We start from the raw sequence: 13848 nt of genomic DNA on the forward strand, positions 1-13848 counted from the left end.
AAATTCAAAGGGCTTAAGGGTCACGGTGGAAACCAGCAGACTATGAGCACCCAGACCCGCCAGAGCAATGCTGTGGCTAAAAGGAATCACATGACTTGGGGCTTTCGTCCATGGGCATACCGAGCAGGAGTGGGAAGGTGTGTCTCAGTACCGTGATGGGGAGACCTTACTGCATTCACCCTTCAAAAAGGATGTTGACAAATTGGAAAGGGATCAGCAAAGAGCTCCAAAGACAATTCCAGGTCTGGAAAACATGCATCACAATTAGAGCTTGATCTATTTAGTTTATTGAAGAGAAGTTTAAGAGGTGACTTGATTGCTTTCTGTAAGTGCCAGCATGGGGAGATTTCTGACACTGGAGCGCTGGTCAACCCAGCACACAAAGCCCCAAGAGCCAGTGGCTGGAAGGTGAAGCTGGAAAGGCGGCACACGTATTAACAGTGAGAGCAATTAGTCTTTGGAACAACTCACCTAGTGCTGTAGTGGATTCTCCTCACCTGGGTGTGGGTGTCTTTCTAACACAGGGGTTCTCAAACTGGGGGTTGGGACCCCTCCGGGGGTTGCAAGGTTATTACATGGGGGGTTGTGAGCGGTCAGCCTCTACCCCAAAGCCCGCTTTGCCTCCAGCATTTATAATGGTGCTAAATATATTTTAAAAGTATATTTAATTTATAAGGGGGGTCGCACTCGGAGGCTTGTACGTGAAAGGGGTCACCAGCAGAAAAGTTGGAGAAGCACTGGTCTAACAGAACTGCTCTAGCTCAGTGACTCCCTAACTGGGATGTGAACTCCATGTGGCATCCATTCACTTCACAACAATCTTTAAGAATCAGTGCAGTTGAGGAACCACTGCTAGCTCTTCCACAAGACAGAGTCTCACTGCAGGAGTTCCTGGGTGAAATTCGGTGGTCCACGTTATGCAGGAGGTCAGAAAACATGCCATCACTGCTGGCCTACATTTCATCCAACTGTAGGGGGTCAGCTTGTGGCGATGCATGTTGAGCAAGTCGGTCCTGTCCCAGCAGGGGGCAGCGATGCAGATGTGAGCCCATTCCCCAGAGGGTAGTTGCCCAGACACACGCACCCAGCCAGCTCGATGCTGCTGCCTCTGGCGCCTGGGAGCGTGTGAGACATGGGGGGCACATGGCAGACAGGTATCAGCCCCACACACATCTGCCAAATTCAGCACAAAGTGGTTTTTTTGCTTTCACAGAAGTGGCTACTAGGGTTATTATCTGTCAGTAGCCCCTGGAGCCCTGGAGAGTGCCAGGTGCTGCACAGACACATGGTTCACAGTTCACGGAGGATCGGTCCATCGATGGCTATGAGCCAGGATGGGCAGGGATGGCGTCTCTAGCCTCAGTTTGCCAGAAGCTGGGAATGGGCGATGGGATGGGTCACTTGATGATTGCCTGTTCTGTTCATTCCCTCTGGGGCACCTGGCATTGGCCACTGTCGGCAGACAGGACACTGGGCTAGATGGACCTTTGGTCTGACCCAGTCTGGCCTTTCTTATGTTCTTATCGTGAGAGGCAGGGCCTGCCCCAAAGAGCTTACAATCTCAACAGACAAGACAAACGGGGATGGGGAAACAGAGGCATAGAGATTTGCTCAAGGTCATACAACAAGGCAATGGCAGAGCTGGAAATAGAACCCTAGTGTGCTGTGGTGTCCTGTCCGCACCATGTTGTCTCCCATCAGTGGGGTCCTGCTGTGCCCCCAAGGTAACTGTGTTAACAAGACAATGGGCTCCCTGAGACGACTAACCTCAAATGTTTGAATCAACCCCATTGCTACGGGAGGAGGAAAGAGGGCTTTCCTGCCCAGCTTGGAGGCCCAGGGACAGCAGGACAGGAGCTTGGCTGACTCTGCCAGAACCTGACAGCACTCCCACACACTCACACCACAGGGGAGCCAAGGAGAGGTGACTCCCTGATGTACCGTGCCTAGCTCCGCTGAGGGGACGCCCTGGGCTGGGGTGCACAGGGAGGCAGGTGTAGGAGCATTCTGCCTGTTTGGGATGCTCACACTGGGATTTGCCTCCTGAGCAGCTGAGGGAAGAGACACCGACTGTGTCCCCCTGGGGGCTTGTTGTCAGGGACTATGTAAAGGAAACTCACACTTCCAGCTAAGCTGTGGTCACACCCCATAGTGCAGCCTCTTCCCCTCAGCCAGAGGGCCCTGAAGGCCAAGGGTCTCCCTGCTCCTTGCTCAGTGCCTGGGATGTTTGATGGCACCCAAAGCCAGGCTGAATATGGTCCCTGCCCCGGCCAGGCCTCACTCTGCACCCTTTAAGTCCCAGAACACAGAAGGCGTTTACCTACGCACAGGTTTAATCAGGATTTTCGTGCACACACTTGTCATTCCAGCTATGACAGTGCAGCAGGAGGGGGTGCAGGCCTGGAGCTGGGGGCCACCACACATAGGGTGATGAGGCAGCTCACCTCGTGCCTCCAAGCCTTACTCCTGCTTCTTGGGGAAAAGCAAAATCAGGGGTCAGGGAGGGGAAATCCCCAGGGCAGCACCGCACAATTGGCCAGGGGGCTTTCCTCTGACGCACCAAGTATCAGCTGTTGACAGAGGTGAGCCAGCAGCCTAGATAGGCTGGGTCTGAGGTGGCAGGGCACAGGCCAGAGGGGCCAGCAGGTCTGACTTAGCAGAGCAGGAGCTAATGCAGGACAGGCCGGACCAGTGATCAAATCCTGCGCACCTAGCTTCCCAGTGACCTAGCCGTGGCCCCAGGCTGCCCAACTGTCCTAGGGCCCCTCATGTCTCCCCCAGGGAAAGGGCAGTAAACAGCCTCAAATACTGTACTGAAGTGAACTGGGAGGACCAATGACCCCCAATGACCCTGGCCAGCTGGGCAGGGACCCCAGAGTCAGTGCCCTAGGACTACAGACAAGGTGAGAACTGATCTCTGTTACCCATTTCCAGGGACCCCAATGCGCCTGGGGAAGGGTCAGTCACAGGTTTAGCCACTTGTAGAGGAGCAGGGAAAGCAGGAGAGGAAGAGACAGGCTGGGAAGCCAACCTGGCCTCCTGGGGAGGAGGCGGAGAGTTTCTCTCTGCCCTGCTGTGTGCATGGGGGTGGGGGGCATCTCTAGTCTGAGGGTCAGGAAGGGCACCGCTGATCAGTGGTGGGGAGATGGTGTTTCTCCGGGGAAATTCCCACTCCAGATCTGGGGGACTCCTGTGAAGCTTGAGTGTAAGCTCCCCAGCCACCTGGACTCACTGAGCTCCTAACCTTGCCACTGCTCCCTGTGGGAAGCATGCTGCTAGGGGTGGCCCCCTTGGCCAATGAACAGAGGATGCGATAGCATGGGGGCTGCAGCTCACCTGTGAGAGCAATAGTCGCACTTGCTTTGTGGGGCTGAGCTGCGTGATTCTGGCCAGAGGCCGGATGGAAACAGGAGCCTCCTGCCATCCAGGGGCCATGAGAGGAGCCCTACTGGGTTTGGCAACTTGTCCTGGATACCCAAGTGCAGTGCGGGGCCATCCGCTGTTAGTGTGCTATGCCCAGCCCTATGCAGGCTGCAATGGCAGCTCCTAATGTGAGGTTTCTCCTTGGGGAGGGAGCCCACTGGGAGCAAAGAGCTGTACCAGGCACCATTGAGCAACAGGACTGTGGGTGCCTGACAAGTGGCACCCTGCCCTGCCCCTGTGCCTGCGGCTCGCACCTGTCCTGCTGCAGCTGCACATGGACAGGGCCCTCATGCTAGATTTGGAGAAATTGCGCCATGCCACAGGAGGTGCTGCCCAGGAGCCCCCCAGACCTTGGTTCCATGGCAATCATTTGCAGGCTAACCTGCTCCTTGGGAAGGGCTGGCCTCTGCCAGGCGGACAAAGGGCCCATGGTCACACCAGGATCACAGCAACAGTGCTCTGCTCCCCCTCACAATTGGGCTATTGAGATCCTGGTGCCTGTGAGTGCCGAGCTCAGGTGGAGCCTTCGCAAAGGCGGCTTCAGCAGAGGGAACTCGCCCCACAAAGGAGCCAGTGTCTGGCTGCACAAGAGCTTCCTTTGTGCTCATGCCGTGTATTCTGGTCCCTCAGAACGCAGCCTCCCTCACTAAGGCGAGACAGAGCTGTGACCCTCGGAAATGGCCCAGGGACTGCAGGGGGACCCCACTTGGCACATCCTGGGGTACCCCACTTGGAACATCCTGGGGTACCCCACTTGGAACATCCTGGGGTAGCCCACTTGGCATGCCCAGGGGACTGCAGGGGGACCCACTTGGCATGCCCTGGTGACTGTGGGGATACCCCATTTAGTACACCCTGGAAAGACCCACTTATCATGCCCAGGGGATTGCAGGGGGACCCCATTTAGCACACCCTGGGGGGACCCATTTGGCATGCCCAGGAGACCACAGGGGGACCCTAATCGGCATACTCCCTCAGTGAAGCAGGCAGGAGAGGGCAGGGATGTGCTGCACTGCTTTCCTGAGGGAGAAGATGGCAATGGCTAGTCTGAGACTAGGCACGGGGTGTCCTAGGTTCACAGGAGTCACAATGCAGCAGATAAGCCCACAGCAGGGGCTCATAAGCTCACAGTCCAGGGCACAAGGCGCTGACTCTGCAGTCTCTCTGGGGTCTCCTCAGGCTCCAGGGTAGGTGGGCTGTGGGGGGAGATAGGGTAGAGGTGCTGTGGAGGAAAGAGATGCAGAGTGTCATTCAGCAGAACCAAGTGCAGCAAGTGCCGGGGTGAGAAGGCTCCCACATGCCCCAGCCCCGGGGGTTTGGGGATAATGTGAGTGGGGAGGCTGCAGGACACCCAGCCAATACACTGCTGCTGCTAAGGCCAGCTAAGGGCAAGCTCATGCATTCTGGGGCTTAAGGCAGGGGCTCTAGCCCAGCTCCCCTCGGTATGCAAGGGCCATCAATTCTGGGTCTGTTGCAGGGATTCATGAGCGATTGGCATCCCATGCCCATTGAACACACAGGCTGTCACTGTTCTACAAGCCAGCCCACAGTGCACTCTCCCTCTGCCAAAATCTGAAGAACCGGTTCCTTCACTCGCTCCGGGTCTTCGGCGGCACTGAGGGACCTGTCGCCAAAGTGCCGCCGAAGACCCGGAGCGCCGCTGGGTGAGTAAAAAGGGATTCTCAGCCAGGGGAGCCTCCCCAGCCGGGAGCTCAGGCAGGCTGGACAGGACAGTCCTGCAGGCCAGATGTGGCCTGTGGGCCAGAGTTTGCCCAGCCCTTTAACAACCGGTTCTGAACCAGCTTCAAAATTTAACAACCGGTTCACGTGAACCAGTGCGAACCAGCTCCAGCTCACCACTGGATGGACCTGGTGCCATCAGATACCCACAGACAAGCCCCCTGGGGCTGCTGCCTCCACACAAGGGCAAGCAGATGAGCTCTGAAGAGTGGGGCTCCAGCTCAGCCCTGGGTGAGTAGAGCTCACAGGGTGAGGGGTGAATTCAGGCCCCAGGGAGCAGGAATGGGAAAGAGCATGCAAGTGACAGCACTGCCAGAGAGCCCCTGGTGAGAACATGGGCACATGGGGCAAGGCTTGCCACAGCACGCAAGCGCCATGGGGAATGACACAGAGCCCCCCTCCCCACGTGGGGAAAGACGCAGACCCCTCCTCCCACATCGGGAACCACACAGACTCCCTCCCCTGCCCTCCCAAAATGGGGAACAATGGAGACCCCCCCGCCCGTTGCGATAACTGGGCCTACACATTTACCCTAATTGTAAACTCAGCTGTAAAACATGAGTGAAGGCTCATAAACTGTCCCAAGAACTGATAACAACATATGCAGATGGGAAAAGGTACAGAGGCGAGACCGAAGACAGAATTAATCCAAACAAAAGAGGCTTCCAATATAAAAAGGACTGTGTTAAGAACATACCTGGTAAACACGAGAAGGGTGGGACTGGAAATCAATTAACCACAATCGGTATGTTGGACACCAGGCCGAATTCATAAATAAAATACTGAGGGGCTGTGCTATTCCACCCATCACCCCTTTTGGGGTCCTCAAAAAGGGATTTTCAGGGGAAGCTGCCTTCTGCAACACTTGTGGACTGAAAAACAGGAGATGGGGAAGGGTCACAGCTGCCACCCCCACCATCTCCAGGGACCCCGGATCTTCTTCTGCCTAACCTTGAGAGATGTCCTGACCAGACCAGGCCAGAGAGGGGGGCCCAGATGAAGCCAGTACTGGCTCAGGCTCAAGGAGCTCAGGCTGAGGGGTTGTAACTGCAGTACAGACGTTCGGGCTCAGGCTGGAACCCAGACTCTAGGACCCTGTGAGATGGGAGGGTCCCAGGGCTCGGGCTGCAGCCTAAGCCTGAATGTCTATGCCACAATTAAACAGCCCCTTAACCGCGAGCCCAGTCAGCTGCACAGGCCAGCCATAGGTGTGTAATTGCAGTGTTTGTGTAGAGGTAGCCAGAGTGGCTGATCAGACCATGTGCTGGGCCTGGGTTTTCCAGCACTGTCGTAGCAATTGAGAGTCAACCCCAGAGACAGAAGTTGCGTTTCCTCTCCTGGCTGTTCTGTTCTTTCCCCACTTCTCTGTGTTTGTCTTGGTTCATCCGCTAGGCACGCGGGATCAGACTAACAGCCGCAGCAGCGACTGCTCCAGCCCAGTAACTTCTCTTTGATCCAAACAGAGGGTTACTACCCACTCTGATACCATCTAAAAGACTGTCAGAGTCAGACAAGGGGTTTTTTCCTTTCAAGACTCTCCAGCTAAAGGGACAGGGAATGAAAGAGGTTGTTACAACACAACCCTTTCACTGGTTTCCCTTCTGTTCTGTCTCTTTACTAAAGGGTTAAGAAATGTGTTATGGTGGGACTGAGCAGGCCGAGGTCTCTACCTACCAAGCCCTGGGCCTCGGTAAGCACTGGGTAAAGTTGGATGGTGACAGGATCATGTTAACGCCTTTGACACTTTGGGACCCTTTATTCCATCTCAATGTATACAAACACCCCCTTCCCTCCCAACCCAGAGAACAATGAACCCCCACTCCCTATGGAACCTGCTGGGTGCTGAGCCCTTCTGAGAATGTGATTGTGAATACTGGATCTCAGGGCAGAGGATACAGATTGTCCCCTAAGCAACTGGTGTTGGAGGAGACCCCAGGGCTCCTAGTTTTGGAGGGACACAGCTCTGTAAAGAAGAGAGCTTCAAGCAGTGTTCTGGTTCCTGCTGCTCTTACCTGTTGGGTTGTACAGTGGGAGGCCTGCTGGGTACATCGGATACTGTGCAGCTGGGGCAGTAGGCGGATACATGGCCATGGGGGCATAGCCTGGCTGGGGGGGTGCAGCTCCAGCTTTGGGATCCACAGGGTAGGTGCATGGCGGCTGAGCTGGGTAGCTGGACAATGGGATCTCCTGGCCTGTGCAACAAAGACAAGGTTTGTGCTTCAAGCCCCAGAGTTGCAGCACCACTCTGCAGTGAATACCCCCTCCCCATCCCCTTTTGAGACACCTCCAGCAGGCTTTCTCCAAGCCAGACCCCAAAGCACCTCAGAGCCTCCGAAAAACCCAGCCCTCTGACAAACTTCCAGACTCCCCCACAGAGAGATCCCACCAGGCCACCCCAGACACTACCATTGCAAGAGACTCTGCATCAAACAGCTCCCTGAGACAGTCAAGCTCCCTTGCAAACACCAAAGACTCACGCTTCACCACCAGATCGGCCAGGCATCCAGAGAAGGAGGTGACTGCTCCAAACCCCCTGTGGGACTTTCAAAAGTACGTGTTCTCCCCTGAGCAGTGGGGCCCTCTCCTTGTGACATCCCAAGCTCTGCTGGGCTGGACACCCACATCCTGAGTGAACCTCTCTGCTGAGAGCCCCAGGAACCTGCTTCTGATGCTACAGGGACCATGTACACCCCCCAAAACTCACTATCTGCAAAGAGCAAAGATAGTTCATCCTTCCAGCCCAACATTGTACAGTGACCACAGTGCAGGGAGTAGTGCTGGGCTGGCAGCCCCAGAGATAGAGTCACAGAACAAGTACAGAAGGAGCACAGTAGGCGCCCCCACTCCCTGCGAATGTCCCTCCATCGAGTTGTGGGGGTAGGAGAGGGACTCACAGTCTCTAGGGCCCACTCATGGGCAGAGGGTATTTACTCCTGAGGGAATTCTGTGCCACTGCACATGCACAGAATTTATGTCCCCTGCAGATTTCTTTGCTTCCCTATAGAAAAATGACTTTCTGATGGGGAAGCAGAGGGAAGCCACAAAAGCGGTCATGCAACCCTCCCCAGCAGTATGTTTTGGGTGCCCAGGGCAGCCAGCAGAGAAGTAAATCACAGTAGGGCAGGAGGCAGGACTGGGGAAGACCTGGCTGGTGGCTCCTTCCCTGCGCCAGGCTCAGCTGCTAGTCCCGGCTAGGATGGGACTTCCTCTTCCCCTGCATGGCATCTGGGGCTGGGTCAGACCCACCCCCAGATTTCTTCCCTGGCTGCAGGAAACTCTGTAAACTCCACACACCCCCCACCCACTTCCTGCACCCATCGCTCCTGAGCTGCACGAGGAGGGATCCCTATACAGGGAGCTGCACCCGCATCTGCCCAACCCCTGTGCATCTACCCCCCTCATGTCCACACCCTCCCACCAAGCCTCACCCCCAGACACTCGGAATCCCCCCGATGAGCCCCACTCCCCCTGCACCTGAACCACCCCAATGAGCCACCCTCACCCGGATCCCCACCCCACCAAGCCCCAACCAGCTGCACCTGGATCCCCATCTACTTCCCCAGCATCTGGACCCCTCACTGAGCTCCCTACACCCAGAACCACGTGCCAAGCTCTATCCCCTCGATTTCCAGACCTCCCCGCTGAACTCCAACCACCTTCACCCCCCTGCAGAGTCCCATTACCATTACATCCAGAACCACCACCCCGAACAAGCCCCTGTGTATCCAAATCCACTCTGCAGCCGGATCCCCAACACAGAATTCTTTCACCCCACACCTGGATCCCCCCACACTAAGCCCCTCCATACTTGGATTATGCCTTGCTGAGCCTGCCTGCCCACACGGAGGAGCAGGGCCCTGGGGTGTTTCTGGGCCAGGCCCGGCCCTTGCACTGTGTCAGGGTTGGGTGCAGCCTCACTGCTGAGTTCAGCACAGAGCTGCACAGTGATCTTCCACCTCTGTGCGGCCAGTGGCCTGTGCTCCCCAATGCCATGCTGGAGCCTCTACATTTATTTGACAAATAAAATTTGCAGAATTTTAAAATATTGTGTGAAGAATTTTTTTTTGGCACAGAATGCCCTCAGGAGTAGGTTTTGAAGGGCGGGGAAGGCTAAGCCTCCCCAGACAGTCTTGCATGGCCCTGCCCACGCTCTGCCCCAAGGCCCCTTCCTGCTTCCCAGTGCTGTGTTGTGGGGGGCTCTGCTGCAGGGGGGCATTCCGGGGCTGCGGAGGGGCCATGCCACCCGCCCTCCTGCCCAGTGCTCCGGGGCTGGAGGAGGAGCGCCCTGCCACCTGCCCAGCATGCTGGGGGTGGGGGGCCGCACCGCCCGCCCAACCACCTGGCACTCCAGGTCTGTGGGCAGCCCGGGACTGTGGGAGGGAGCTGGCAACCGTGAGGGTGGTAGGGGGGCTCTGTCCTCCAGCAGGAAGGGTGGGCCCTTGGGCAGAAGGGGTAGGGTGGGCTGGACTGGGGGCTAGCCTCCCTGAGCCTGGGGTTCACCTGCCGCCCATGGGCCCATTCATCCCTTGGTCTCTGCTGAGATGTAATTCGCAAAATCATGAGGAATATGGCTGAGAACTTTAAAACTGGATGGTAAGAGACTGCGAATCTGGTGATATTCTCAACAAAAAAAAGGCCTCAACCAGGCCTGGAGCTGTTTCCATTGCTTCACACGTACTCAGCAGACACTCTAGATGTCAGAGTGACAATCCTGGAATCTTATTATATAGATGAGTGGAGAATGGGACCAGGACTGTGATGCTCGCAAGCCAGGTGCCATCTCATGCCAGGCCCCTAGCATTGACAAATGCATAGCTAGAAACCAGTCTGGCTCCCCTGTCTGTTAGTATTTGTAAAGTAAGAATTAGGGTTATGAAAACGTGTTTAGTGTTTAGACTTTATGGAATGCTTGTAAATTGCTGCCGGCATTAATCTCACTTATAATACCTGTGTCCCATGTTTAAGGTTAAGATTCTGTCACGGGTATAAGTCAGGGACAGGTCGCAGGCAATAAACAGTTCACGGAAGCCTGCAACCTGTTCCTGACTTTTACTAAAAATACCCTGGAGCGTGGTGGTGAACAAACAGAGCACTGTTGGGGCTTGAATCTGCTCCAGCCACTGACCGCTGCTGCTCCATTCCCAGGGGGGCTGACCCAACCCCAGCTGCTGCACCAGCAGGCCAGAGGCTGGTTGCTGGTCAGCTGTTTGGCAGCCTTGGGGTTGACTGCTGGTCAGCTATCCCGGCAGCCCCCCCGGCCGTTATGCTCTGGCGGACCCCCAGCTAGCCACTGGCCAGTGGTTCCGGGGGCTACTGACCCAGCCTGATCGCTGCTCCAGCAGTCCCGGGCTGACTGCAGCCACCATTCCGGCGGTGATCGCTCCATGTCCATGGGGCTGGCTGCCGGTCAGTTGTTTGCCAGCCCCCCACAGCCATTGTTCTGGTGGCCCCAGGGCTGGATGTAGTGGTCATTGCTCTGGCAGCCCCAGGGCTGACTGCCAGTCTGCTGCTCCAGTGCCATGCCACCCCGTGCCCCACCTCACACCCCGCCCCCCCGCTCCAGCAGCCCCGGGGCTGGCCACTGGCCAGCTGTTCTGCAGGCCTCTGCTCCAGTCCTGCCCCAAAAGAAGTCCTGGGGGTCACAGAAAGTCACAGAATATGTGACCTCCATGACAAAATCGTGTCCTTACCCATATTACAAGGTAATATTTAAGTGTTTGCTCTGAACCTATAAAAGTACCAGACAGGAGAGAAGCATTATCAAGTGTGAAATACTAGTTTATCACAGGAGGTGTTATCTCCTGCCTAACAAAAGAACATAGGAACATAAGAATGGCCATACTGGTTCAGACCAAAGATCCATCTAGCCCAGTATCCTGTCTTCTGACAGTGGCCAATGCCAGAGGGAATGAACAGAACAGGTAATCATCAAGTGATCCAGCCCCTGTTGCCCATTTCCAGCTTCTGGCAATCAGAGGCTAGGGACACCATCGCTGCCCATCCTGGCTAATAGCCATTGATGGACCTTTCCTCTATGAATTTATCTAGTTCTTTTTTGAACCCTGTTATGGTCTTGGCCTTCACAACATCCTCTGGCAAAGAGTTCCAAAGGTTGACTGTGCCTTGTCTGAAGAAATACTTCCTTTTCTTTGTTTTAAATCTGCTGCCTATTAATTTCATTTGGTGACCCCTCGTTCTTGTGTTATGAGAAGGAGTAAAATGAAAAGGAGTACTTGTGGCACCTTAGAGACTAACCAATTTATTTGAGCATCAGCTTTCGTGAGCTACAGCTCACTTGTAGCTCATGAAAGCTTATGCTCAGATAAATTGGTTAGTCTCTAAGGTGCCACAAGTATTCCTTTTCTTTTTGCGAATACAGACTAACATGGCTGTTACTCTGAAACCTGAGAAGGAGTAAATAACATTTCCTTATTTACTTTCTCCACAGCAGTCATGATTTTATAGACCTCAATTATATCTCCCCTTAGTCGTCTCTTTTCCAAACTGAAAAGTCACTTTCTTATCAATCTCTCCTCATACGGAAGCCATTCCACACCCCTGATAATTTTTGTTATCCTTTTCTGAACCTTTTCCAATTCCTTTTCAGAGATGGGGTGACCACATCTGCACGCAGTATTCAAGATGTGGGCGTACCATGGATTTATATAGAGGCAACATGACATTTTCAGTCTTATTCTCTATCCCTTTCTTAATGATTCCCAACATTCTGTTCGCTTTTTTGACTGCCGCTGCAGATTGGGTGCATGTTTTCAGAGAACTCTCCACGACGCCAAGATCTCTTTCTTGAATTATAACAGCTAATTTAGACCCCATCATTTTATATGTATAGCTGGGAATTTAGACACCAGACGAATTGTTGTGGAACATCAGAGAACAAAATACTTTGTTGTTTGCTCCCCCGATACCAGTAAAGAGGAGCCATGCACGAGGACTAGTTCATCAGCTTGAGCTCTGGGGGAAGGGAATAAAAATCCCGGACAGGAAGAAACTGGATCTCTTTGCTCCTTGGACTTTGTGAGGGCAAGATTTCTAAGCACAAGCAAGGGATCCCCAGCTGCTTAGCCTGGGTTAGCCCTAGAGGACATATAGGGCTTGCATATTACGGCAGCCTCTGTTACCTTTTGGAACCTAAGACTGTAACTCATTTGTGTGTGTATGTTTACCTGCTTTAAACTTGTAAATAACTCATTTCTTTTTCTTAGTTATTAACTCTTTAGTTAATGTATTATAGTATTGGCTACGAGTGTTGTCTTTGGTGTAAGATCTGAAGTGCAAGTGACCTGCGGTAAATCCTCTGGGACTGGGAGTAACCTGAATATTACTGTGATTTTGAGTGTAAGGGACCATCAACCACAAAGGCAAGCTTCTCTGGGTGGCAAGATCATAGAATCATAGGGATAGAAGGGACCATAAGGTTTACCTACTATAACCCCCAGAGATGGATAGGAGTACCCAAGGGGACTGTCTGTGGTTCCATGTTGAGGCTGTTGTAGTGTCTGAGGAGTGGTTGATTGGTTGGTGAAATATAAATATAGAACTCACAACCAATTTGGGGTGTGTGTCCTGTTTCTTGACAGTCTGCCCTGAGGGTGGTACTCATGCTCCTGAGCTACTGCAGACAGCTTAACAGGGACCAGGAGCTGAAGTTGGGGAAAAGACAGGATGGGTTAGGGACAGGTTGAAAGAGACAGGGCAGAAGGGATGAAATATGTGTGTGTATGGCGGGGGGGAGGAACAGGTAGAAGGGCAACAAAAATGATTAGGGGTCTGGAACACGTGTCTTATGAGGAGAGGCTGAGGGAACTGGGATTGTTTAGTCTGCAGAAGAGAAGAATGAGGGGGGATTTGATAGCTGCTTTCAACTACCTGAGAGGTGGTTCCAGAGAGGATGGTTCTAGGCTATTCTCAGTGGTAGAAGAGGACAGGACAAGGAGTAATGGTCTCACGTTGCAGTGGGGGAGGTTTAGGTTGGATATTAGGAAAAACTTTTTCACTAGGAGGGTGGTGAAACACTGGAATGCGTTACCTAGGGAGGTGGTAGAATCTCCTTCCTTAGAAGTTTTTAAGGTCAGGCTTGACAAAGCCCTGGCTGGGATGATTTAATTGGGGATTGGTCCTGCTTTGAGCAGGGGGTTGGACTAGATGACCTCCTGAGGTCCCTTCCAACCCTGATATTCTATGATTCTATGTCTGTGACCACTAGAGAATACTCTCCTGCAGAGCTTGGAATAGAACCCACAAATCCTGGGTCTCACCATTCCTCTGCTGTCAGCAAATATCTGTGAAACCCATTAGCAAAATGTCTCTCTAGTGCTGGTCCATATAGAGGATGACAACCTACTGCTGTGATCAATTACTTCCTTAGCTCAAGTGATAGAGATCTGTGCAGTGGATCAAAAGGTTCCAAACCTGATGATGACCCATGTGGGTGTCAATATGAGGCACATTATGTAATTTGTGATTTTTCAGTTTGCTATTTTAAAAACCTAGAAAATTACACACAAAAAACTATGGTAAGGTTGCAAAGTCAAAACCAGAAGTTAGGAAATACCAGAAATAAGGTTGCCTGTGCAAGCTTAATTCAGCCCCCCCCCTCCTCCCCGGCCCCTTGTGCATATGCATGATGATATATGGCCATGTTGTATTTTTCCCCATGCCACATTC

General features: G+C 53.6%; 1 protein-coding gene across 2 annotated transcripts in view; it reads right to left on the bottom strand.

Moving 5' to 3' along the window:
• Positions 1–250: 250 nt before the first annotated feature.
• The window catches only part of SHISA4 (shisa family member 4), a 50901-nt gene continuing 37303 nt past the window's right edge, over positions 251–13848 (bottom strand). Inside the window, exons 4-5 of one of the 2 annotated variants that reach the window (XM_073319504.1) lie at positions 7176–7355; positions 251–4645 (exon numbers count right to left, since the gene is read on the bottom strand). In XM_073319504.1, coding sequence (XP_073175605.1) covers positions 4599–4645; positions 7176–7355 — 227 coding nt within the window. In that variant the 3' untranslated portion in view covers positions 251–4598. Of the gene's footprint in view, positions 4646–5947; positions 6036–7175; positions 7356–13848 lie in introns of those variants that run through there. The other variant, XM_073319505.1, reaches the window with a different exon arrangement.

This window comes from Lepidochelys kempii, chromosome 21 (assembly GCF_965140265.1).
Source record: "Lepidochelys kempii isolate rLepKem1 chromosome 21, rLepKem1.hap2, whole genome shotgun sequence".
NCBI lineage: Eukaryota > Metazoa > Chordata > Testudines > Cheloniidae > Lepidochelys > Lepidochelys kempii.